Source organism: Penicillium cataractarum (genome assembly GCF_028827025.1).
Source record: "Penicillium cataractarum strain IBT 29864 chromosome Unknown utg000001l, whole genome shotgun sequence".
Taxonomy (NCBI): domain Eukaryota; kingdom Fungi; phylum Ascomycota; class Eurotiomycetes; order Eurotiales; family Aspergillaceae; genus Penicillium; species Penicillium cataractarum.
In genome coordinates, this window is record NW_026622737.1 from 2876678 (window position 1) to 2903527 (window position 26850).

Here is a 26850-nt window from a genome sequence, read left to right on the forward strand (position 1 = left end):
CTAACTAAGGCAAGGGCTACTCATGTGTAGGGCGTGTGGAAGATTACCTTCCAGCTCAGTACCTATACGGAAGGCTGTCGAGTGATCAATGTATACAAGATGGACATATGCCTGGAAAGGATCCACCATAGCTCGATACCTAGAGTAATATTGGTTGCCTCCAGGGGTTTCTCCGGAAGATCTAATCCCCCATCCACGAAATGGATGTTGAAAAAGAAAAATGGAGAAACCGGCTGTGCCTTTGAGACCCCCCGGACGTACCACTTGGGAGTATCCATGTCCAACCCTCTTTCCAGTCCTTGATCCTACGATTTGGCAAACCAGGATTTCAAGCCTATTCTCCACATGTTTAAACGCTCCGTCAGGGATCTATGGGATCTATGTTTACCGGGGCAGCTCCCATACTTGCAATACGCATATCAAACAATCCATGTCCTTACCCAAGTCTCTACCGACCCTTCAGAACGAATCGATTTTAATACAGAGGTATTCATTGCTTGTTGAGCTAAAAATTCGCTTAATACATAAATTATGATTGTCATCATACACAAAAAGGGTGCGCAAGATACATAAATAATACAAAGAGACGGACGCCCCGGAAACTTGAAAGTAAAGCATGGCTTTTTAAACGCCCACCGAGACCCATGAAAACCATGATGGATGAGAACATCTCTTACTCAAAGTTGTCCGTCCGATCAACCCAGATATCCTCCAACTCAGCGAAGTTCTGGAAGTGCAGAGGGCGGTGCTGGTCATCGTAGAAGCGCAGCGGGGTGTCGATCTTGACATAGATAGGTCGCTTCTCGACGCTACCGAAGGAACTTCCCATGAAGCTGTAATTCCACAAGTTGTCCTCGGGAACCAGGAAGTAACCACGGATACGGTCACTGAGCAACAGCTGGCACTTTTCACCCATGCTGGTGGAGAAGCCCTGCGGCTGGTCGGAACTCATATCCTTGTTCTCAGCACCCCACTTGTAGCCATCGGGAGTCAGACCCCAGGCAGCAAGTGACACGGAGCCGGGCGTGAAAGACACGGTCATAGTCACAGTCTTCTTGTCCCACGAGGGGTGAGCGTTCATCAGACGAGCATGCTGCGTCACATCCGCCGCCGACATGTAGGATGGCTCATTGCCGGAGACAGTGTGAATGACACCCAACGGCTCCAGACCATTCAGGTAGTCATGCTGAGGCAACTCGTGTGGCAGTTGAACATCCCGGGTGTTACCGACCTGAGGAACCATGACAATCGTACGGACCTCCTTGACTTGATCGTTGTCGGGGGGTGAGCTACCGTAGATGTAGCCGGTGACCTGGACACGAAGATCAGCGATGGTGATGAATCGCTTGAGAATGTTCTTCGGCATGATGTAGGTGTAGCCATCATCGCGGATGTCATCCGAAGAAACATAGATGTTGTTTGACCTGGTCCGCAAGTTCGAAGTCGCGATGGCACGAGTGCGCCATTCGGTCTTGGAGGCAAAGGACTGCTGTTCGTACTGCGAAGTTGTCGTGACGATGATATCCTCGCCGCGCACATTCTGAGTCTTGGTCGTGACGGCAGTCAATTGCTTGGCCTCTTCCTGCTGCTTCTCAATCTCGGCTGCCTGCTGGCGCTGCAGCGAAGGTGCACTGATCTCCATACCCAGGATAATATCCCGAACTTCAGAGCTAGTGAGACTCTGCACGTTGACGTTGTTCTTCTTGCCATAGTCGTTCAAGATAAGATCACGAAGCTGGACTTCGACCTTGATCCAGTCCTCGTCAGAGAGCGAGGGCCAGATGTGGTGTTCTTGAGTGATCACACTCTTGTCGGGGCGAAGAATGATCTTGGCCTTGTCGATGTTGACATGGAGGGCACGAAGGATCAGGATCAAACGAGAGAAGGCAGTGTAAGGAGAGATGGACTTGAGCCATTCATCGTAGAGGTTGAACAGAACCATCTGAGGCTCAGTAGCCCGAAGAATCATATCGGCAAGCTTCTCAACCTTCATAGCAGCCTGGAAGGGCAGCTGAAGCTCAGAGGCACGGATAGAGATGTTGGGGAAGTCGAGCAGATGAACCTCGAGGGGATCCAAGAGACCCTTGCGAGTGACGATAAGCTGCTTCGGTTGTTCTTCCACGGGGAGAGATCGGATGAGGGCGGCAACTTCTTCGGCTGTCTTCCACTTCGCGAGCTGACCCAAACGCTTCTGGCCAGCCCAGACACTGGTGTGGATGATCTTCAAGAACAGTTGCCCAGTGCGAGGATTGAAAATAAAGATGGCACCGTTGATGGGCTTGGTGGTCAAGTTACCCTCAAAGGTCTTGTGAATGGTGACACGGTAGACATTAGTGTCATCAATGAACAGCTGAATCTGGGGACTGAAAAGCTCGGAATAGTTCTGGGAGTTGAGGAACTCCTGGTTGCTCTCCGAGGCGTACAGCTGGAGACCCTTGCGGATACGCTCACGGAGAACGTATAGGGCAGGATTGGCCTTCATGATCTTGGCCATAGCTTGCTGGATCAGAGTCTTCAGACCAGGGAAGTACTGACCGTAAGCAGAGTACAGGTTGTAGGCAAGGTCAATGCCGATCATCAGACCAGTAGCCGACGGGTAGATACTCATACTGTCGGTGGTGTAGTCGAGATACTTGGCACGAACATAACGCTCAATGTCGTGGGAGTCATAGTCACCGTATCTCAATTGCACATCGAGCCAGAACTTGTTCGTCGTTGTGGGCTCATAGACATCCTTGGTGTCGAAGCACAGAGAAGGTCTAGTGACGTTCCACTTGTTTGTCGCGAAGAGCAGGATATCGGCGCAGGAGCTGTTCATCTTGTAAGACTTACGAGGATGGATGGTCTCCTTCTGAACAGCCTCAATGCCAAGCTGCTCCAACTCCTGATCGAACACTTGACACAAATCCATGACCACGGACTCGTGAATCTTCTGCCACAAATGGGCACGGAAGATCTGGATCAAAGAAATCTTCAGAGTGGGAATTTTGCCGTGCAAGAAAATACCAGTCAAGTCAAGCTGAACTTGGAAACCAACGTAGACATTAGCACGATTGATAGTGGGGGACCACCACAAGGTGAAACGACGGTTAGGAATCTGGTTCAAACCAGACCTCTGGGCGTTGGTGAGTTTCTTGAATTTCATGCTCTGCGGTTAACAAAAGTTAGCATATGTGAACGAAAATGGGGAAATTGAAGTAATAATAGTAAAAAAATTGCATACTTCTTCGAATCCAGATGCCCTCTCCCAAAACAAGCCCTCCCAGGATGGGAATGCCGTTGCCTTGAAGAGTGTGTGCTCAAGAATAGTTTCGACACCACCCAGGGCTTGGATGACATCGGTTCGGTAGGCGTTCAGGTTCCAGAGTTTACCGTCATGTCGCTGACTAGTCCACCAGAAAGGATTGCTCTTCATCAACTGGTACTGCTTGAACTCGGCACGGAGACGGAAACCCTTGTCGAAGCTGAGGGTGCTGCGGTCCTTCTGGAACAGGGTGTTGATACGGGGAAGACCACGGTCCCAGCTGTCCTCAAGATCCTCAAGCGTCAAACGGCGGTTCTGCTGCTGAGCCTCCATGCGCTTCTGCGAGTACTCCATCCACACACGCTGGGAATCGATGAACTCGGCCTCCCAGGGAATGATGTATCGGAAGATGTTGGGGATCAACGTTTCCTCGTCATGTGACATACCCGCACGGAAGTGAGTAATGCCGGTGTCGGTCTGCTTGGACCAGCGCTTGTCGCTGGTGGGGATGAGGATGTGGGAACCAGAGATCATACCCAGACCTCCCAATTCCTTAGGCGTGTAGAAGACAGCCGGAGGGAAACGGGAAGGCATCTTGGAGTTCAGACCGATCTTGACACGGGTCTGAATCTTGGTCTCACACTTGACAATGGTGTCGAGGAGGTTGACAGTCGACACGGCAGCCTCACGGTAGTAAGTGAAGAGGGCAATCAGTGCCGTGTTCCACTTGTTGGCAATCTTGGTGAAGGTTGTCGATCCAGAGGACATGAGAATTTGACGAATGCGGTTATTGAACTTCTGAATGTCCTCCTCCGTAACCTGCAGGAATGCATGGGCAGTTCGTTCCTTGGTGGAGCCGTCGACCAAAGACCAGACACTGTCCTTGACCGAGAACTCTTCATTCTGGTTACGGATCTTGGGGAGAATGCGAACTTCGAATCCACTCATGGAGAACAGCAGGTTGGGGTTGTCCTTGCTGTAGACGCTCGCGAAGGTATCATCCCACTCAATGGTGGTGATGGACCGGGGAAGACGGTTCTTCATGTCCCAGAAGACAGCACGACCCAGGTTAACATCGTGACGCATCAAGCGCATACGACAATCGCGAGGCCAGCACTTCTTGTTCTTGTATCCGATGACGTTCTCGAAGTTAGGATCGGGATTTTCGGTCAAGAATCGCTGAATCAGGTCACGAGACTCATCGGCTTGGAACCGGAAGAAGACCCAAATCTTGTCGACGTAACGAGTGTAGAGACGGATAGGGTGGCGAGTCTCGGTGGCCTTGTCACGGAATTGCAAGAAGTCATTGGGGCTCTGGGGAGGGCCAGCCATCTCACTGGCTCGCTGCAAGCCGAGGAGCAAAAGGTCAATCATCAGACCATAGTACTGGAACACGAAGCCAGAGAACTGCAGACCGCGGATTAGACCATAGCTGTTGGTGTGGTTCATGTCCTTGTAGCTGAGCTGGACGTTGTTCTTAGAGGTGATATAGTCCGCCAAGTTGTGGTCCATGATGAGGCGGAGCATGCGGTTCAACAGAGTAAGATCAATCTTCTCGTAAACCTTGGAAAGCTCGGTCTCAATCATGACGTTAGTCTCGCCATCAGCGGTCTCCCAGACATTCGACAAGTTGTTGATACCCTGGGTCCACTTGTAGGTCAAAAGCGGAGGCACCTCAGAGTCGGAGGGCTTAATCCAAGCGGGGAAGAGGTGGCGTTGCTCAGCCTGGTACCATAGGTATTGATCCAGATAAGCATCGGTAATCTTCTCAATGGGCTCGATGTCGTAGACAGGGTTGATGTTGTTGTAGTTGTCATTCATGTCAATTCCGACTTCCTTAAAAGCACGCTGAGTGAGGAGGAAGCGCTTGATTCTAGCAAGGGTTGTACCAGGGGAATCATAGGCCTGCTCGATCAAGGCAAGTTCCTCACGTTGACTCTGGTTGAGACGACCCTTCACAGAGTAGGACTCACGAAGGCGCTCAAGGGCCAGAATGAGAATCTTAGTGTCATGCTTGTATGAGACACTGGGGAAGGGAATGGGCGAGAACTTGCGAGATTCGAGCCAGTGGACCATCGTGGTATAGATAGCCACAGCTTCCTCGGATGACACGTAGGGACCGTCCTTGAGATAGTTGTGCTGACGCTCTTGCTCGGACTTGAGCCAGAGTCGAGTGAGACGACCCAGGTTCTTCTTAGCCACTGTCTTATCAACGGTCGCACCGCGGCGAATTCGCTCACGGTTGTAGTGAGCGACGGAAATCCACCAGTCAGCCTTGCTCTTCACATATCGAAGAATGATATTCTCAATAGGTGCAGGCAGGCCGGGGACCTTCCAAGGAATGTTACTCTTCCAGCATCTCCAAGCTTCGGAGAGATGCTGCAACACAACATTGACCTTGTTCTGCTTGATACCCTCGGGCATCATGTCCATCAGATCAGCCATGACGGAAGCACGCAGCTCAAGATCAAAGTGAGACTCCACACGCTGCTTGGTAACAGTCTTGGCAACACCCTTGCTGTGACGGCCCTCGAACTGACGAGAGAGCAAGTTTCCAAGCCATCTCTCAAGCAGAGGAATGATACCGCGCATGAAGAACAGCCAGACACGCCAGGCGGGGGCCCAGAAACCGCAACCAGGACCCTTACCGACAGGACCAGAGTTGAAGCGGTAGTAGATCAAATGCTTCAAGTCCTTGCAGGAACGGATCTGGTGCATCAGCTTGTACTTGTAACGGTACATACCGGTGAGCTGACCGACGTGATTGAAAGCATACAAGATACCATCAGCCAGCTGAAAGGCATCAATGTTGCCGAGGCGGTACTGAACCTGAGCATCAACGATCAACTTGGTCAGGCGGAGAATTTCACGCATGAGATGGAAAGCATTTCCGAAGCGAGACTTCTTGCGCTCCTTGGTTGTCAATGTCTTGACAGGCTTCAAGTTGAAGTTGTAATCAAGGTGCAGGTAGGTCAAGTTCTTCCGGTGAATCAACAAGTTCAGCATGTTGAAGCCTTGACGGCAGACTTGCAAACCAGCCTCAACCCAGTCAATAGTAGTCTGCTGGAAGAACTTGGTTGTCTTCAAAGTCTTCAACAGATTCTGCTTGCTCTGGGCCTTCGGCTTGCTCTTGTGCAGCTCATTAAGCACGTAGGTCTTGAGCAGCTTCTGATATGAGACGCGAACCTTGACGGGCTGACCCTGAGGGCAGTGCTCCAGGTACCACTGTTTGACAAGCGGCACATCCTGAGCACGAACCATCTTTCCGGACCGCTTATCGAAGGGATGAGGGGCCCACCACAAAGCAATCGCAGAGGCAGTATCAGGTGTGTAGAGCTCCTCATCGTCAAAGAACGGCTCGACCTCTCCGGGAAGTTCGAACTCATCTTCGTCGTTGCCCGGGCCAAAGATTTCATCCTCGTGACTAACAGTGATGTTCTTCGGAGCGACGGAGCGGGAGGAAATAGGATTAATGACAGGGTCGAAATAGAATGCGGGGAGGTTGTGATCTTCGGTGCGGACATAGACCACCTGGGGGTGAGAGTACCAGGCAACCTTGACGCTGCGGGGAAGGGTATTATACAGGAAAGGGAAGGTCACGCGATATTCGGTTCGGATCGGGGCGCGGAAAATGATGCGATCGATTGCGTTGAACTCGCTGAAATCCTCGTCGTTCGGATCAATGTCCTTGTACAAGGGCTCGAATCGGGGACCACCAGGGATGGCAACGTTCAGGGCCTTTGCTGTGAAGAAGCTGTTGAGATCAAACATGTGGAAGTAATTCTCGTCCACGACGTCACTAAGCAGCTGGTGACTCAGACGATGAAGAGTAGCCATCTGCGGCAACGACAGATTCCATGTCTTGTAGCTAGGACCGTTGACGTGGGGGGTATCAAGAAGGGGTCGGTGGTCGTAGAACCATTCGTAGACAGCTCCATCTTCGTCCTCATCAAGCTCCATTTGAATGGGTTCCAAAGGCTCAACATCTTCGATATTTTCTGACCAAGAAAGGGGAGGCTCTTCGTCGTCGAACGGAGGGAAGCGCATTCGCTTGAAGTGTCGTCGATCACTCTTCTCGCGACGCATGGACATCCACATAGTGGCCCACTGAGCATGGAAGACGGGTTCGATGACGCGCGGGGTCTCGTTCACGATGGTCAAGCAACCGTTGACATGGTAGAGCACCTTGACTTCGCGAGCTGACTCCCAGGGCATCGGCATGTTCTCCAGGAGCTTCAGAACAGCATGGGGCATGAACTTCAACGCGCCGAGGTAGCTGCGCTTCTCGTTGGTGAACTTCCGTTGCGAAACATCGCCAATATCCTTGACAATCTTCCGCAAATGCTCAGGAGGCATGTCTGCCTTCTGTGTCTCGACAAATCCAGCCTTTCGTTTCTCGCCGAAGCGGCTTCGTTGCGTTCGCAACCATTCATGCTTCTTCTGCGCAAATTTTGCGACGTTCGGGTCGGCCGGCGGCTGATAGCCAGGAGGCGGCGGTGCCATCGTGATGGACGGAGGAGCTGCACCCCATCCCGGAGGAGGGGGAGGAGGCAAAGATGCCATGGTGGTGGTTGTTGATGGGGGCAGTACACCCACCCTCCCTTAGACGTGAGTTGGGCTCAGAGTCGCGTCCACGTCACGTCCAAAATCATCGACTCGGGGCGCGATTGTTGGTGAATGGGGTAAAGGACGCTTATCGCAGGCGCGTAGAATAGCTGAGATCAAGCAGATCGATGGAAAAGAGCACCAACAACCGGTGATCCCTCTGCTAGATGAAACTTGCTCCTTTCGCTCGAAGTTTGAGGTGGCGGCTGTCCGGATGGCGCTAGTCCTGATTGGGGTTAGCGTGGACTCGCCAAAAGTGCGCTAGAGCGAAACCCACACAAATCCGTCCGCTCTGGACATTTTACCGTCTACAACCCGACGAACGACAACCGCCGCTCTTGACCATAGCAGAGGTTCAAGCACGCCAAAATGCCTAACAACAGACTGCAATACGTGAGTTGCCTCGACTGCGATGAAACGAACTCAATCGAAAATACTGACCGTGATTTCCATCCTGCAGCGCCGCCGGAACCCGTACGTTCGATAAAAAAATTCCCTTCTCCCGCACAATGCCTCCTCTACGCTTGAATCGATATTCGCTACGATCAGGATCGACGAGTTGCATGACTAAATGATTTTTCGAACGACATATTGACGGATTCCCTCGTTTTCTAGGTACAACACGCGGTCCAACAAGGTTCGCATCATCAAGACTCCTGGTGGTGAGCTCCGGTACCTTCACCTGAAGAAGAAGGGTACCGCTCCCAAGTGCGGTGACTGTGGCATCAAGCTCCCCGGTGTGAGTGCTTCCTGAACGATTTTTTATCGTCGAGTGTGTGGTTTTGTGTGGGGTTGTGCGTGGAGGGCGACCATCGAGGAACCGAGTGAAGGGCACTTGAAAAATTCTCTTCCCCGATACACTGGCGGGATTCTCGATTTTGACCAAGCCACCACAACTCCTCCCAATGCCGCATTCCGCCTTCGTTCTCGCACAGAACTGTATGAATTGACCATTCTGGCCCTCTAGGTCCCCGCTCTCCGCCCCCGCGAGTATGCTCAGATCTCCCGCCCCAAGAAGAACGTCAGCCGTGCCTACGGTGGTTCCCGCTGCGCTGGCTGCGTCAAGGACCGCATCGTCCGCGCCTTCCTGATTGAGGAGCAGAAGATCGTCAAGAAGGTCCTCAAGGAGTCCCAGGAGAAGGCTGCTGGCAAGCGCTAAGCAACGTTTGTTTTCGTCGGTGTTGGTCTTTTGGGGAGCGAACGTTATGGAAAAACGGGAACGGTTCTCTTAGAATCTAAAAAAGGATGAACAGGAACCGCTAGCACGCGAGCCCACCCTTATATGGGCCGTGGCTAAGCAAATGAAACCCAACCTTATTACCTTCATGAGATTTCCACGAAATGTGTTCAACATGATTCCGTTGTCGGTGTATTCTGGCACTGCAATTGTTTCTAGTCCTACGAAGGATGTCTTCCGAGAGTACTGCTTCCCCGGTTTCTCACCCATTGACTACTCCCTTCATACCTATAGAATGTAGATGAAGCCCTCCAATCGAGGCATCTTGAGCGACCTGCATCTACACCCATTCCACACTTTCTAATTGTCAATGCCCTTGCGTCCTTTTCTTAATTACTCTGCCTATGGGTGTGCATTGAGTCCAAGTACTCAACCTCCAGGTCCCGATACGCATGCTCTCACTGCACCTCTTCGAGATTTGCATATGTCTCCTCGCACGCCGGCCTAACATTCTAGGCATGATTCTAGCGGTCTACACTATCAACCACGTCAACCAGAGGACAATTCCTCGCCTCACAAGGCACAATGGTGCCTGGTGACTATCGCCATCACACCGCAACACGTAACGTATAATTGATACCCTTGTCTACGCAGTTGGTCGACAACCAGCCAGCACAGCAGCAAGGTCAAATTCAACCCAGGCTGGAACCCTAGCCGCATGATATCTGAAAGGTACGGATAACATCATCAGGCTGGAAAAGGCGGAGCGAGCAAAGGGAGGGTATATCAAGTTCAAGTTATAGACTAGGGCCGGACTCTGGCTGTCAGGGCTATGGATTGATCCAATCTATCGAGTAGGTACTGGTTTCCGACGTCGGCCGTGATTTTGAATCCGGCCGAGTGAGTGCAGCGAGCCATTCCCGGATGGCGGACTTTGTGAAAATCTTTTCTAAGATCGATCGATCGATCATGTACCCCTGGTGACCGCTTCATCGGTCTAGTCTTACTTTTCATCGTAGATAGTCGATTCTTCAAGGGTCATCCGGGGTGATCCACTATAGTAGCGCCGGATGTAGGTACGTGCTAGGATGGACGTGTTCAAGGTGTGCCTGACGTGGTTTTGCAGCTGTCATATTGTCAGACTCAAATGTCCACTTGAATGGCATGTGAATGGATACTCGAGGCCAACATATTCTACAATCAAAGGTCCTGTCATGGCTGGAGGCAGGTAAAATTTCTTCTGCGGGCACGAGAGCGCTGGGGGCCTGAAATTCCTGCCATCCACCATCCACCATCCACCATGTGTGCCCGTATACCCTGGCAGGCACGCTTGTCATGACTCGCGAAATCAAATCTAGCAACCTTACTATGGTTCTCAACTGGTCTAGATTAGTGCCACTCGATAGTTCATGGCTAGCTTTGATCCATCCATCTCGTGCTACTAGATCTCCAGTGTACTTTTGAAAAGGACCTGTCTTTGGTGATGTAGGAAGTTGTCCGTGGATATATATTGGCAGATGGACGGGGAAAGTGGATCGAAACTCCCCGATTCAACCGCAGATCAAATTTCTATTTTCTAATTCCTATGGACTATGATTATGACCATGTTCTATGCAGTGCCATTCACACGCCTGATAGCAGCTGGTCCTATTAGCTTCCTGATCCGAATCCCCCGAGTGCTAGTTTGGGTAGGAGTTCCACCCCGAGGGTCATAGTACTCGGTACTTTTGTCTTGCGAAGGCTGCAGATAACCATTCAGTAGAGTTTGAAGGCGCTTGCAGAATACGAAGGGAAAAAGAAACAGAAGATATGGACAGATTTAACAAAGGGCAAAAAAGGGTACCTTTCGTTCACGGAGGCTGGCTGTTTAAGGATGCGATTATGTAACTATCATAGTTAAATTTCCTTTTTAAGGTTAGACGGCCGGAAGCATCAAGCACGGGATCTTCGAACTCAAAAAAACGCTTATCTATAGAGTAGAGAAAGCCATGCACAAAGATATAGGTTACAGCAGCAAAAGAGAGAAAAAAAATGAGCATTGTATATGTATGACATAAATGATTAAAGCCGACCGTTTCCCGTGTCACCCATAATATTGAATCTCCGTGCTTGTCAAGGACAAGGAAAAAATCCCTTGCACCGGGTACCAATGGACAGCGATCCCTTCACTTCCATCCTCCGCAGCTAATGCAAGTACACATTTCCCCTACGTGGCAGCCGATAACCTTCGTATCCATCTCCAAACCCCTGGACCCTCGATGACTGGCCAATTAATCAATGCGATGTAATTACCGACCTGGATCGGCAAAGCCTTCCTCGTTAACCTGGTTCTTGGCTTTCCCATTCTCCCTCCATACTCCATTTCAAGCTGTCATCTCGACGCCAACGTTGACAAATTTATGCACGACATTCAGACGAACCATACCGAGGAGCGGTCAGCCAGGTACCTTCTATTGTACTATTCCTGGGTCCCGGGGCTACGGCACATCGTTCCAGCTACCTGGCTAGACTCGGTGGCTCCAGAATGAAATTTTAGCGTCTATGCCTCTGTGGAAAGTGTGGGATGTCGAGGCTGGGACAAAAATTCCGCCAGCGACGTTATAGTCCTCTTGACAACCACAATATTGGGTCCGTTCCACCCCGCAAGCGCTTAACGGACGGGGCTCGTGCCACGCAATGGGCTAATCGAGAAACGAAACGAAGTAAATATGTCCCACTTTATCCAGAGAGAAAAGAGGGGAAGTCTCGTCTCTGATTCTGTGCAGGCATTCTCCGCACAGAAGAAGCCCAAAGTGAGTCTGGAGCTCTGCGTCTGCGAATTCTTGCATAGCATCTAGTCGCACAGTCCATCAGCCCAAAAAGTGAAATTATCGCCGCTAGCCACTTGACAGCTTAGGAGATGCTGAGAGGAACCACCTTCATCGATCCGCATAGGATTGGAGAACGGGAGATCTTGAGGTGTTCCCATTGATTCCACTTTCTATATGATTTACCTCTATCGAACGGCGTGGCATTGGATCTGTCACATCGTCCTTAATTTAGGAATGGAATTGACCCGGTTCGGGGATTGGATGCTCTTCCGCCAACTCCACTGTGATCATTTCGATCGTTAGGCTATTGATTCTGCCTTCCAGTCCTGCATATGTAAATACCCGAACGATATCGAGCTTGCATGAAAGAGAACAGAAAAAAAAGAAATGATGAAGCATGGCAGCTGAAGATGATCATGAAATAAGTACGGAGTATAGCATGCGAGTCGGTACAAAAGGAGAAATAGAAAAAAAAGCAACCTCTATTCCAACGTGCCTGTTAGCCCCAAATCTCTTGCGAGGGCATGGTCCAAAATGGGGAGGGACGATGGTCTGCCCTAGCCATGGCTGTCTTGATCCTGGTCATTTGCTCATCCTATTCCTTAATAAAGATCCATCATTGGTCCTTGATTAGACCCGGCAATTGGGAGCCGAATTTGGGGGTTGGGACGATCCCACACGCAAGGAGAAGCCATGACACTAGGTATAATTCTATTGATGATAGATTCCAAAGAAAACAAGGTCATATATCCCCGGCAAAGTTTCCCAGTCTCTAGACGCCAGAATCAACCGCGATGCACTACGGATGTACATCTGTGGAGCCGCCGCACGTCTTTGGCGATCACTCAAATGGAGCATGTGCACAATAGAGAGTCGACCCCTCAAAAGTACGACGTACCAAACCCCGAACATTATACGAAGTTGTAAGCCAATGGATAAGTTTCTGTCGGTAGCGGAGCCTCATAAGTACGAGTACCGTACACAATAGAGAGACAGACCGCCTCAGCCTTTAACAAGATGCATAATCTGCGACGAGCGATAATTGTACTAACTTGTAAGATGTCACAAGAAAAGAGGAATTAAAAAGAGGGTTTGTATTTAAGAATAACGACCTGCAAGTGCCCTTGAAGGTTCTTTGCTTGACAGGCTCTAAGCTCCAAGGAACGGCACGACCCGTCACAGGTAGAAAACGGGAATGTACCAGAATGCCGGCCTCGGGTCATTAAGGGAGCGACGTGCAGTTGTCACCGGAGTATAGATGGTGGCACAGATACTCCCCGTTCCCCCACGCCGTAAAAACAGCACATTCCTAGGTAGGTTTATGGAGGTATGAATGAATAGATGTACCTGTCAAATAGACAGACCTATAGTCCAAAAATTCAATAATGAGTGAGAAAAAACATCGACAAAATCTCTGTAAACAGCTAATTAGCCGGCAGCCAATTATAAAAGCTCCTGGGCCACCATTTCATCCAATCCCTGCACCTCCACCTCTGCTTCTTAGCACCCCGGAGCCCCTGCTAGCGACTCTTGATCTGCCTCAGGTCATGAACACCTCGTATTTTAGATATAGTAGTGAATAAATGCCATCCCCTCTAGCCGCCAGTGCCACCGCCGATCTGATCACACGAGCCATCCGTGACGCTCAACGGTAGGACGATGAGCTCGAACCTGCGTCGTTATTGGGGGTGGGGGGTGTAGATCGCCATTGACAGATCGAAAGTACTTTGACAGCGATCACCATCCGTTTCCATGGTCTTTATTCTGCTCCACTATTATACAGCGGCCGGCGTCTAGCATTATCAAGTCGTGGAATGATATGGCTTATCAAGATTTCCCACTACCCAGGTCTAGATCTAGTCCCACTAGATCTGTAAAGATCTCATCGCTGATGAGCCAGGGTATCGAGCGGGGAAATTTGCTCAGAACAGAAAGAGTCAGACGCTTGCAATTGAGCAATATCGCACTAATCATGTTATCTGGAAAACCTGGGTAGTGCTAAGACACTGTCCGCGTCACCCGATGAAGGCAAGCTGCAGGCTTGTCATTAAGACCGAGCTTAAGAACGAGGGAGAGCCGGAGAGGAGAGGAGGTGTATCTGTGGTGGTCAGTCATTGGAGGAGCGCCTTAACGGAGGTGGGGGTGGGAGGCCCCAAACGCCTCTGTCAATAGCTAAGGCACTTGCACGTACCTCTAGCGGGAAAATGTACCATTCATTGGATTGGGGGGAAAAGACGTTGAGGACTTGTAAGTTTGGAAATGGCGGCTTGACGACTTTCTTACCCTGTATTTGGTTGGTCACTATGTCCGTAAGTAGGCAATAGGTTGCAACTGCGGATAATGTAGCTGGGTCCTGACACGCTCCAGGCAAAGTACGGAAAATTAGAAAGCGAGTGAGGGAAATCAGGACTCTCGAAGGATCGAGCATGTATTAATTCACCTTGTTGCTTGTAGAGATGGTTTCAAATTGAGAATATAGAACCCATCAAGTATCAACGGATAGTCGGGGAGGATTCCGACCTCACGAAGTATACTTGTCATCTTCATCATGCTTAACGACCCCAGTGGAACTGTGGAACCGAGGCTTTGCGGCGGGCCGCCCCGTTGAAACTACTGTATGGGAACTATGGCTCGTTGTCATGTCATGTTTTTTATACCTGGAAATTCTCAGCTGAGGGAACGAATAGACAAGTCTCGGTTTTCAAGCCTAAATTTTCCACTCTGCGTATGCCACTAAGAGGGCCCCGAGACCTGACGAGCTAGTAGCTTATGGTACATTTCAACCTCCCCGATCCAATCCAATGAAAAAAAGGGGGAAAGGCAAATAAATCTCAGTAAAGTAAATCAGAAGTCTGCAACTTAATACCGCTCCTTCTGAACACCCAGAGCTTCCAAAATATCCCCAAAATCCCGACTAGCAATGCATGAGTGATGCAACGACTTCCTCTAATTGGAATCAGCGCCAAAGGGCCAGATCGGCCCCCAAAGAAGAGACCCAAAGAAAAAGAGGGGGAGAAACGCGAAAAATAATTCACAAGGAAAGAAGAGAAGGCAAATCATTAAAGAGAGAAAGAAAAAACAATTATGCAGTCAGCGGGAGGCCGGCGCGCCCACAAGTCCGCCACTAACTCGAAGTATGGCCCATTATCCCACACCATTCCAGTGACTCCACCCCTTTTTGTTATTCGATCCTGCGAGATTGGGATCTATTCCCCACCTTTTTGTAATGGGAACAACCCCCGACAGGGTACTTGCACCTCAAGCTGAAGATGATCTGATGCAATTTTGGGAGATGCCTGTCATCAGTCCATGATGATTGGACCCTGGGCCTGAGGCATTCCAACCCAGGGCCCCACGAATGCAGCGCAGTCGGGGGCCACTTCCGCTGTATCGCAGAACACCATGTTGTTGGCTGGCGGCTGGTTGGTGGTGCCAATCACGCTGCTTAGGTCGAACTGCTGCCAGTTTTCGCGAGGCACTTGAGGCAGGCCGTTTAGCCCGTGTAGTCCCGCGTACTGCGGCAATTCAACGGACGGTGTAGTCAAGTATGTGTGGTTGTAGTGTTGGAAATGGTGAATATCGGCATCAGTTGACGCCGGAGGCTGAAGTTGAGGTTGAGGTTGAGGTTGATGTTGAGGCTGAGAGTGAGAGTGAGACTGGGAATAGAATGGAGGAGATCGGTTCTGTCGGACATTTCGATAATGTAACGTTGATCCTGGGCGAGATTCCTCGTCTTCAGTAGCATGGCGCTTGAGCCCGGCACTCTTCTTTCCACCTTTGGACCCTGGTCGCTGGTGACGAGGATCGGGGGGATCCGAGCTCATGGCCTTCTTAGCGGTTAATTTGCGATAGCGGGTTGTTGATTGAACCCCGCCATTTCGAATAGCCTCTTCGGTCAAGCGCCAGTAGTTTACAGCCTTTTTGCCAGGGGCCTCGACCTTGATAGCTTCGAATCCCTGAGCAATAGAAGTTGATTAGTTAACAAAGATACTCTCAATCAGAAACCAAAGACTGTAGGTAGAGTGAGGAGCGCACGTACTGCATTCATTGAAAGATTATGCCGAATGCTGTTTTGCCAGCCCTTTGATTCCTCATTCTTTCCCTTGGTTGTGTTCTTCTCAAACCATTGGTAGATGCCTTGAAGCGGAAGCATCTTGTCATCAGTGGACATGAGGGCTTCCCAAATCAGGCGGGAGTATGGGGGTTCTCCAGTCTGCTCTTGATCACTGGAATCTGCGAGACTGACGCGTGGGGAGGGGCTATCAACCGCAGTCATAGTCAAGGCAGGACTCATACTGTCATGAAGGTGACGTGGGCCACTAGACTGGGGTCTGGAGTGATCTGAGGAGATGGAAATGGGTGGTGATGGAGGTGTTTCGCGCATCACACGTTCAAAACTTTGAGGAGTGCTCGAGTGTTGAGGAGAGTGATTCAAGTGTTCCTGACTTAAGAAAGCAGTGACTGGTGCTGTTTGCCGGTTGATTAAATCATTGTTGTCACCGCGTCTCGGCGCGTGAGTGTTTGGTTGGTGCATGTTGGTGGTAGACGAGGCGAACGTGGAAGGCACGTTGGCAGTATGAGGGGTAGCGTAAAGTGATGCGAGATAAGTGTCGTCAGGCATCTGGGCCCGAGTGAGAGAAGAAGAAGTACCAAAATCGTATGGCTCCAGCGTGGCGCCCCACGGGTTACTAAACCCAGTATGATGAAGGGACATCAGAGCTTGCGGTATCAGGTTAGATCTGAATGCCGGCCAGTTTTCGACTGGGGGACCGGGGTGGTAAGACTGGGGGCTAGTATCGCTGGTAGTCGTCACCTGGAAGAGACCATCGGCACCGGCAGGTCCCGTTTGTACCAAGACACGATGTTGCTCGTGCTCTCGCTGGTCAGTTGGCATCTGAGCCAGAGGCTGGTGATATGGGAACGAGTGGTCCATGGCGTCGGGGATTGGGGAAGGTGGCCCTGAAACTGGGGCAGGATAAGGTGCTGAGGGTGTGCTCTGGAGGGGAAGTGAGAAGCTTGAAACATGCACTTGTATAGAAAGAGAAACGAGGAGAGTTGGGGGGGGGGGGTTGGAGGTGTTCGCGAGTTCGATCTCAAGGTGGAGAATGATAGAGGAAGCGCCAGCATACAAGTAACCAGGGTGACTGTCATGCCCCCATCACCAAAGACATGCAAAAATTGGAGCTGTAAGCTTCAATGATCTTGGGTCGCCAGAATTATTTTTTTGGCCAGCACACATGGCACAAGCCTCTTCTCCCTGTACATAGCCAGATCTTCTTGCAGAGCAAACAAGAGATCGTTGAAGCCCAAGGACTTTGTTTTTTCTCTCCCCTATGGATTTTTAAGGAAGCAATTTAAGAAGTGCTAGGAGTAGGAGTGGTAACTAGGATGACGGGACTAATGACTAGAAGAAAACCAAAAAAAAGAGCGGGAACGAGAGAAGACGGCAATAGTAGAAAGGGCTACAGATGACTAGCATCAATCTACTGCATTTCCTGCATTCCAGCACTCGTTTTGCATGACGAGAAATCGCCTCCTTCCAGATGGCTAGGCTGTGGAACGGGCTTTTCATAGTACAGAGGTTGGCCAATGATCTCATAGAGGGTCAAGGCGGGTCCAGTGTGACAGCGGGATGTACAAGTAGGCATTGAATGGATGCAAGATAGCCTTGAGGGACCTCAACTGGGCTTAAGGGGCCGACGGGAAGCAGAGAGAAGAGGGGGAGATGGTCTGCTGGTGACGGAGAGCTGCAGAACTTATCGCCATTCAGAGGCCTGGTAGTCTGAGGCCCGGGCGCTGGTCTTCTGGAAGTTGAAACCCGGACTAGAGGCCATTCTGGAAGATGAAGGCTGTCCAAGTAAAAAAAAGACACAAATATAATATAGATATCTGGACAAAAGCACCGCCTCGCTGGAATTGTCGTTCCGTCCAGCATTGCGGGTGTTTCTTTCTGGTTCGCCTGCTTCTAGCCATCCGGAAGTCACCAATGGACCTGCAAGCTGCAGGCCAGTAAGGTGTCACCACAGTTTTCAACGTCCGCCGTTCCGCAAAAATAAGAACAGTGCTGATCCCTCCTCACTAGGAGTACATTGAGGGGAGGCGAAGTAGTGGTTGTATGGGGGTTCTGAATACTCCCCTGTCCTCGGGGAGAGAGAACAAAGTCCCCAAGGTTGTGGAAACGGGGGCCTCGGAATGGTAATAAGTGGTCGTATTAAGCATTTTTTTGATATAGGGATCCACACGTGGACAGTGCGGACAGATCACGAGCTTATTGAATGTGAGATCTTTTGAGAAAAGAGAGAGGAAAAGGTTAAGGTTTCCGGCCCAATCAATCGTGGAGGAACTGGATTCACAGGCAGTCGGCGCTCTGGAAAATACACCCCGAATCCTCATCCTGCATACACCACAACAACCCAATATCCACTTGCCCTCCCGATATCAATGCCCATGTGGACATGATTCATCCCACGCTACTTCCGGTAATAGATCTAAGACAATGTCAGCGATGTTCTTGCGGTAGGAGAATTCTTCCAGCCTCTGAAATGCCTTTGAGATCGACTTACCCTCTTGAACTGGAAGTGGAGTTGGAGAATACCCTGTATGACACAGACAAGTCAGGATATTGTCGAGACTAAGTAGACAGTGGAACGCAGAAGACTTACCTTGTCAAAGGTGCTCTTGAACCCTCGTTCGCGCTTCGCACTATAGTCCCATTCCTTGTCGACAATGCGGAAGGCGATATCTTCGTAAGGGGCTCCAGCCACAAATCGAATCAAGCAAGTATCCTCTTCTCCGGCTTCTGCATTAGACTGTCCTCGCTTCCGACCATCCTCTCGCTCAATGCGATACGTCGGGGCCTTGGTTTTATCAATAAGGTCCGGGTAGAAGATGTTGAACTTGTAGCCCTGCACAACCTTTGGTGGCGGGTTGTCATGGTCATAATGGGTCTGATTGTACTTGTTCCACTCGTAGCCCATTTGAACACGGTTGAAGTATCGGGGCTTTCGGGGTCGGTGCTTGCCCGCCCATTGTGATTGGGAAGCAGTAGTCACTGCCTCTTCGCTAGTAAAGATCTCCTCATTCTCACTAATACCCTTGGCCAGCTCTCTTTCGTACAAGGCCTTGGTAGCTTGCGAGAAATCGTCATTGGGGATCGCAGAGAACCGACCGGGCACCCCTGATGTGGCCGTGCTAGTGGACACCGCACTAGTGGTAACCGCACTGGGCCTCTCGGCACCTCGTTGTCGAAGAGGAACATATCCCATGCGAAGAATCTTTTGACGCTCTCGAGCCTACATACCGAGTTAATAATAGGAATCCCGCCAGTGTTACCAAAAAAGAGGGACTCACCACTTGACGAAGAAATACGGCCTCGTCCATAATCTCCAGACCTTTGTCTTCCTGGCGCACATGCAGTAACGGATCGGGATCCAAGCCCTTGAATTCGGCAGAATCCACCGATGCTTGGGACTGGTCGCCTCCAGACACAATGGGTGCAAGAGGAGCAAGCTTCTCCCGGATAGATTCCGCCTCCGCTTTCTGTTGTTTCCTTAGATCGCGAACGCGTTCGTCAATCACATCTTGATATACATTTCGCAGTCTTGCCCGGGCCTTCCACACTGTCAAGCTGCGTAGAAGCTCTTCCCAGTAGTCTGTATCGATGGGTTCGTTGGAATTCAATTTCCTCTTGACTTGGACCTCTAGCGTTTGAAGTTGTTCGTAAGTTTTCGGGCTAAGTAGTCGGTTGATATCGGCGGCCACTGAGCTGAGAGCTCGTCCTTGAGGTGCAGAGGTCTTCTGGCGATCACGGCAGATGATCTTCATTGTCTGTAGAAAGGGAATCCTTGTCAGTAGAGTGTCACATTCGGATTTTAGACTAAAGGAAGCACGTACCTGCCAAAAGTCCCGGTTCTGCGGGTTTGACTCCAACTTCAGGAAGGTATCAATATCATGCTCCAAATCTTCCAACTGTGACTGCGACAGTCCCTCGAAGACACCATCAGGGTCCACCACATCGAGCTCGGAATCCGCAATCTCATCGTCCAAGGGGTCGCGGGTGGGATCAATAACACGCAGTGTGACCGTCAGCCAGTCGATAGGCTTTGCGCGCCCTTCCTTGACTCGAATCTCTGCCTTTTTCTTGGCCTGCTTAAGCACAAAGATGTCCTCCTGCGCGACCCACTCACGAGCTTGTTCGTCCTCTTGAAGCTGGTTGAGGCGAACTTGGTCACGCATATCCCGCGATGGACCCGGGCCGCGCGAATTTCCATTATCCCACCTCCGATTTGAATCTTGTCGGTCGCGATAGTCTCGTTCATTGCGGGGGCGATTCTGGGGTTGACGCCAGGACGACGGGGATCGCGACCGGTTGCGCCGCGGACCTGAGCGGTCCGGGATTCGCGAGGACATCCTATCGGGCTTTTGAATAGCAACCGTTCAGATAATAGAAGAATTCACGGTAGCTGTAGCGTGTCGAACAAGGCGGTGGTTGGGTTGACGTCGCGTGGAAAAGTGATTCGGGAGATCGGCGGAAAGTCAAGCGTGCGGCTAACTTGCCTCTGCGGCTCCAAACCAGGCAGCTCTCCGCATCCGCAAGAGCTCCTCCTCATAACAACACGGGGTAATCTCGAAGTGAGCTCGAACAGAGGAGATAAACTCTTCAAGCCATGTCCTCAGAATGGCGTAGACTACGTCTATCGCAAGAATCTCTGCCCCCGCTGCTCTGTCAGTACACATGGACCCGCCAAGGCTATGAGCTGTACGTGACAGACCTGACCTCCATCTGGTCTGAACGACTATCTCGTAAAGAGATTTTGAAACGAGCGGATGATTGCGCCACTACGATCGATCCTAGCGAGGATTTGGACCAGCTTGATCTTCTACTCACCAAGATCGGAGAAGCTCTCCGTGGCGACGGGGGCACTACTACAACGATAAACACTAGTACTACTTCGGATTCTCTCGAACTCAACACGAGCACCAAATTGCCCGCTCCTTTAAGACCGCTCAAATGGACTCTTTATCTGTCCAAAGAGCCTGCTTCCTCTACGACGTCTCATTTGGTTCTGCCGCTGTTACGAGGGGAGGCGTCCTGGGAATCCCGTCAGCGATCCTTATTGGATCAGCTCAAGCAGAAGGACTGGGTGCTAGGGAAGCTGTTTGACAGATTCGAAGCTCTAGGAGCAGATCTTGGAACTGTTTTCCCCGGTGCAGCTGGTCTGCGCACCACTCGAAAGGGCAGCTCGAGACCCGAGGCTGCCAAGTTCATCAAAGGTGTTGCGCCGTTTAATGAGCAAAGCTGGCTCGCCGAATCTGTAGGCTCTTCCTCCAGCTCCAAGGTAGCTTTCAACCTAGTCCATGAGCTCGCAGGATCTGGCACTAGTCTCGATATTGAGAGACTCCGCCCGTCGCAAGACAAGTGGTGGAGCAGTCTGCAAAGGCACCCTGAGACCCTTTCTTTCCAAGAGGAGGAAACGAAGAAGCCTTCTACATCCCAGAGCAGAGCCAAGCCTATTGAATCACAGGGCGATGTAGATCTGGATGAGGAGACGGCATCGGAAAGTGACCTTGATGAGTTTGAGGTTCGTTGAAAACTACCCTCCCGTCTCTAGCATAGAGTGCCTATTCTCACCGAATCTCCAGCAACAAGAAGTCGTTCCTCGACATAGGGCACAAGACACTAAACCCGCGATATCTCCCCCAAAGCCAAAGGCTAAAAAGAAGAGTCTATCGCCATCGCCCCAAACAGCGCATACAAACGATGGGACGGCAACCGAATCCGAGCATGAACTTGAACCCGAGCTTTTGCCTCCACCTCGACGAAGACGTACACCTACACCGACAGCTTCACCTCCCCCAAAACCCACCGTGCCAGATACACCACCGAAAGAGCCTATCAAGAAGCCCAAAAAGGGCCTCGGCGTGATCGGAGGCAAGAAGAAAATACCAGAACCAGAGCCCCAACCAGAGCGTGTACCTTCACCACCGCCCAAAGAACCTTCCATGCAACCCGAGGATCATGCACCAGCCATCGCATCACCGCCCAAAACTAAAAAGCCCACAAGGCTGGGCATGATAGGCGGCAAGACGAAAACGAAAGCAGCGCCTCCCACGGAGACACACCCCGCTCAACAGGAGTCTCCAGCTCTGGTCCCTTCACCTGAGCGAAAGCCTCGTGGACAATCTCCAGCGCCCATGCAACCAGTCACAGACAGTGTGTCGCCGGAGATGGAATCTCGGGAGCCTTCACTGCCAGTCAAAGCCCCAAGTGCAGCACCGGCTCCGGAAGAAACTGAGGCGCAAAGAGCTGATCGTAAGCGGGAAGAGTTAAAGCGACAGTTGGAAGCGAAGAGTAAGGTGCCTGCGAAGAAGAAGCGGAGGTTTTGAGGGATCTACCTTGCAGATACCTTTTCCTGGATATATGGTTGTCTAGATAAACTATAACGAGCTACGAAATTTGACTCAGGGATGGATTTAACTTTAACATTGGGGAATCATATTTGGGTACCAAAACACCCGCTAAACAGCACATAGATGACACCGAGTGCCATTCAATAAAAATAAGAAAGAGTTGTACAAGATTGAACGAGCAAGACGTCATGCAGGCCTTCATCTACTCTGGCGCAGTACCAGACCGACTAGCCGCACCCTTTCGCCGACCCTGCTCAACAGGGGTAACAAGCCGCACTTTCTTCGGCGACACCGCCCCAGATGCTTGACCAGCGCCAGCGCCTCCACCGCCAGTCGCGGCCGCAACGCCCGCAGCGCCTAGCATTCCGCGCACCTTCTGCACGGCCTTGCTCTCGCCCTTGGTCCACGGATCGTGCTTCACGACGCCGACGCCTGCAGAGCGACTGACCGAGTCGCGGCGTTTGGTCTCGACCATGAGCATCTGCCGGTTGAGTTCGCGGCGCGGGCCGGGGCCGCAGTCGTGTGAGCAGCCTGGAGTAGCGCAGCCGCCTTCGCTCATGGACAAGTCGCCCAGCCATGTTGACATGCAGGCCACATGGCCGCCGTGACCGCAGCCTTGGCACCAGCTCCATAGCGAGGCACCTTTAGGTCTGGGTGTTGTGAAGCAGTCGAGCTCAGATGTTGGAACGGGCTCTGTTGCTGCGGATTGGTCTGAAAGGCGGGATACTGTTTCAGCGTCCAAGTCCGGGCTTGTGTGGCTAGGAGAAGAGGGCGTGTCACGCTGTGCGGCGACCCATTCTGGGGGTGGATCGAGGCTCATACATATCGAGCAGGGTGCTTGAGGTGTGTTGCAGCGGTGGCAGCGGGTGTTGTCGCGGCGAGGGTTTTCAAAGGGTCGTTGGCATGTGTAGCAAAAGACATTGATAAAGGTATCTGCTTGGGCGTAGTCGTAGACGCCGGGATAGTTCGGCACGCAAGATAGACGGAGCTCTGCAGCTTCCAAGTCCATCGAGTGTCTAATAAGTTGTTCGTTGTAGGCTTTGAGAACTAGTTCACACTCCTCGTATGGGAGGATATCCTCGCAATCCTGGAAGAGGACATGCAGTTTCTGAAGTAGGTGTGCGGCTGTTTGAATATCGACAGAGCTGCTGGTACTGTGATAGTATCGAACTGCTTCTTTCATGAGAGCCTCTATGCTCCATGGCGTGAGATCTGTTGCGTCCGGAATAAGAGGGATCTTGACCTGAGATAGGTCTTCGTAGATGCCTGCTATCCCCGGGTAGGCTGACAAACGGGCAACCTCATTGGCAGAAGAGGGGTTCAACCCATTCTCCGAGCCTGGCTGCTCAAGCGGAGTTGATTCTTTAAGCAATGGAGGTGGGGTCGAGGGTCGTTCGAGATGGACTTCTTGATCAGATTCAAGAATCGACTCTTCAAGATCCAAATCATCCTCTGGTTCCTCTAGGGAGGGTTCCAGATTGGATTCTCGCCGTGCAGCCGTAGCAAGTCGACCCGTAGTATATGAGCCAGCCTGGCCACCATCCGACATGCGAGCATCTGAAAGCCGCCTATTCGACGAGTATGACGCTGCGACTGACTTGGAAGGATGAGAACTGTCTGTGGACGCAGAGAACATGGGGAAACTTTCGGTAGAATCGTGCCGATTGTAGCGGTCAATAGGAGGACGATGAGACTCCATTGGAGACTCCAGCGTCAAGACCTTCTTCGGGGTCTGTTTGTAATTACTAATGGCAGCCCGCTTATCTTCCAGCTTTTGGTCGTAATCATCCTCAGAAGCCCCTGGAGGAAAGTCTGGGTGACTGCGAGTGCGCCAGTCAGATCGGCCAGCAATCGCCCGAGGTGCTGATCTCTGCTCATCATCGAGATCCAGCTGCAATGGATCCCGCAATCGCTGAGGCAGAGCAGCCGTGGACATATGGGTATCATTGCTCGATGCTGATTGCTCCTGGGTCAAGCGCAAGGGATGGTGAATAGAACGAACTTCGGATACATCTGACGACATACTCCAGCCATTTTGCGAGCTCAGAACCGAGGGTGGAAGGGGATCAAGATCGATCGCATTCTCGTTGACCGAGGGAATCTGCGAGTCTGTGCTACTTCCCCAAGACTCCTGCGGGGAATCAGGCAAGGGCTGCGCAAGTGGCGTGGTCATGTTCGACGTGCTCTCGGCTTCGTGGATAAGCCCTCTTGGACCCTCGGTCTCCATGACTCCCTTAAACAACCTGCTCTTCACCTTGCCCGAGCGACCCTCCTCCGCGACACGCAGTTTATCTGACAACAAGCCATCCTTGGAAGCTTTGCCTTTGGGCCCTTCCTTGCCAGTTACATTCTCCCTTGACCTTCGTTGGAGTTCTTGGAGGATGGCAAATTTCACAATCCGCCACGTCTGTGCCAGCTTTGTCAGGGACAAGTTGTCTGCACATTCAGCGTTCTGGTCGAGGGAATCCATCAATGAACCTAGAACTTCGGCGTAACTTCGCGTTTGAGCATTTTCATCCATCAACGGTGAGTAATGGCTTGCCAAGAACCGGAACACAGACGCATCGTTGGTAGCACCGGGTATAGCCCCGGTTGCTCCCAACTGACTAGAAGTAGGGAGAGCAATCTTGGCCAGGGCTTCATCCAGTGGTAAAACCGGAATGATATCAATTCCACCAGGCGGGGTGCTACCCAAGGATTTTGATGGTCGGATAGTCGTCGACTTGGTCTGTCGCGGCCGGAACGACGAAGCTAGGACCACTTCATCGAGGATATCGTCGGCTGGGCTTTGGCTAAGGGACTTATCACCAGTACTACTCCGGTCTTCGTCCACCCGGAGGAACTCTGAGGCATTTGGCCCCAAAGCACGTCGTCTGGGTCGTGGCTGGGCGAATGCTACGAATTCTCCATTGGGACTCCAGGCAACGGCGCACATGGGCCGGCGGTTAATCACAGCTGGAGCATAGCGGACATCGGTCTGAGTGAATGCCCCGGCCTCGCCAACCGTCCAGAGTAGATCCTTAGAATGCCAGAGCAGATCGCTTGCCGGCACATCGTACCGATCAAACTCACGAAAGGGGATATGGGGTCGTCTAAGATCCCAGAGATGAATCCGAGGATCCTCTTTATCATAGGTGGTGACGACCTGGGATGACTGCCACTGACCCGAACTGGGGGAGTCACCCACCCATGACGGCGGCCGCCACCGAACATTGGTGATGGCCTGGGGAGTTCGGAACACGAACGCAGGTTTCTGCCGTCGCTCTGCAGAAGGCGAAAAATCCCAGACCTTGACCAGCCGGTCTGTGCCTCCGCTCACGATGTGTTTCCCGTCCGGGTGCCAGTCAACGGCGAAACAAGGCCGCTCATGAGCCGCAAGACGTAACAGGGGGGCGTTGGTTTTACGCGAATCCCACATCTGGATGGCGCCGCTGTCCGAGGCGGTCGCAAACACGACACCGTCAGTGGGAGACCACCGGACGTCCCGGATCGCATCACTGTTGCCCTGATATACATGCTTGCTGCCGCACGTGGAAGGGCTCCGATTCGCGGAAGCGGAACGCAGATCCCACATTCGAATCGAGCCATCTTGACTGCCGGACAACAACCACGATGCGAGATGAGGGTTAAAGGCAAGTTTGTGAACCTGGCGATTGTGGCCCTGGAAGCGACATAATTGGAGGCCGGGCCGCTGCAGGTCGTAGACGACAATCCGACCATTGGCGACCGCCGTTGCGATTATCCGGTCGTAATTGCCATGTGACCACTTGACATCCCTCACGTTCAACTGGTCCTTGTGCGGCATCGATGCGCCGGACTCGTGATGAGTGGACGCATAGCTGATGACCGCATTGCGAATATTGAATTCCTCCGAGGAATGATCTGGTGAAACTCGGATGGTTTTGAGTATCTCCTTGCCTCCGATGACCGCGTGCGTTCTCTGGGGCGAGATATCTAGAGCAGTAATAGGGATGCCGGTCCGGTGGGTGACGGTCTGCGGTTCACCAGGCCTGGTGACGTTAGAAGGAGGTGTGTCATTGGGGGCCCGATCTGGGATTATCGACCGATCTGGGGTAATGGACAGGGAGGGGGATGAATTAAGGTGGAGGGGGTGAAAGGGCAGTATGTAGTAACCATGAAGAATATTCCAAATGGCCTTACTTTGCTTCCTTGATATCTTTTGACTATTTCAAAGTTGAAGCGGTGTGAGAGGATATGCAGTACATACAGTGATTTGGACCTGATCGGCCGGGGGCCATCGACCCGGCTATTTTGCGGACTGGGGGGTCTCGACCCGGAGAAGAAGGGCTGGGCGAAGCGGGCGAACGCGTTGGCAGCCCGATGTGAGTACTTGGTGGGTGGTGGGGGGGGAGGAGGGATGGGAGAGCGTGACCCAGATAGGTCCGACATGGTTTCTCACTCCATTGCGAGCACACGACCAGTTGACCGAATAGTGTAAAGGTGGTGGGGGGTGGAGAGTTTGCTCGTGTCGTGGGGGGGGGGGGCTGCTGTGGGTTGGGCTTTGTGAGGTGCTTCTCCGGAGTAAAGGTTGTTTGGGTGGTTACGCAAGCGGTGAAGACGGGTTGGGTTCCTGAGGCAGCCAC

The 26850-nt window shown here is 51.8% G+C and overlaps 6 protein-coding genes across 6 annotated transcripts; 2 read left to right on the plus strand and 4 right to left on the minus strand.

The window, feature by feature from the left end:
- Positions 1–673: 673 nt before the first annotated feature.
- On the minus strand, positions 674–7807 carry prp8 (U4/U6-U5 snRNP complex subunit PRP8; the record flags this gene model as incomplete). The annotated part of the gene is made up of 2 exons (XM_056693923.1): positions 674–3148; positions 3224–7807. The coding sequence occupies 2 exons, from the start codon at positions 7805–7807 to the stop codon at positions 674–676; spliced, it is 7059 nt and encodes a 2352-aa protein (XP_056560652.1).
- Positions 7808–8218: 411 nt separating this feature from the next.
- N7496_000993 (60S ribosomal protein eL34) lies at positions 8219–9008 on the plus strand (the record flags this gene model as incomplete). Its single annotated transcript, XM_056693924.1, has 4 exons — positions 8219–8242; positions 8310–8323; positions 8465–8588; positions 8817–9008. 4 exons carry the CDS (start codon positions 8219–8221, stop codon positions 9006–9008), a joined length of 354 nt encoding a protein of 117 aa, XP_056560653.1.
- Positions 9009–15138: 6130 nt separating this feature from the next.
- Positions 15139–16769, minus strand: N7496_000994 (uncharacterized protein; the record flags this gene model as incomplete). The annotated part of the gene is made up of 2 exons (XM_056693925.1): positions 15139–15792; positions 15876–16769. 2 exons carry the CDS (start codon positions 16767–16769, stop codon positions 15139–15141), a joined length of 1548 nt encoding a protein of 515 aa, XP_056560654.1.
- Positions 16770–18306: 1537 nt separating this feature from the next.
- N7496_000995 (splicing factor cactin) lies at positions 18307–20245 on the minus strand (the record flags this gene model as incomplete). Its single annotated transcript, XM_056693926.1, has 5 exons — positions 18307–18324; positions 18400–18432; positions 18499–19128; positions 19187–19663; positions 19730–20245. 5 exons carry the CDS (start codon positions 20243–20245, stop codon positions 18307–18309), a joined length of 1674 nt encoding a protein of 557 aa, XP_056560655.1.
- Positions 20246–20502: 257 nt separating this feature from the next.
- Positions 20503–22222, plus strand: N7496_000996 (uncharacterized protein; the record flags this gene model as incomplete). Its single annotated transcript, XM_056693927.1, has 2 exons — positions 20503–21417; positions 21479–22222. The coding sequence occupies 2 exons, from the start codon at positions 20503–20505 to the stop codon at positions 22220–22222; spliced, it is 1659 nt and encodes a 552-aa protein (XP_056560656.1).
- Positions 22223–22448: 226 nt separating this feature from the next.
- On the minus strand, positions 22449–26656 carry N7496_000997 (WD repeat protein; the record flags this gene model as incomplete). Its single annotated transcript, XM_056693928.1, has 2 exons — positions 22449–26256; positions 26475–26656. The coding sequence occupies 2 exons, from the start codon at positions 26654–26656 to the stop codon at positions 22449–22451; spliced, it is 3990 nt and encodes a 1329-aa protein (XP_056560657.1).
- Positions 26657–26850: the final 194 nt, after the last annotated feature.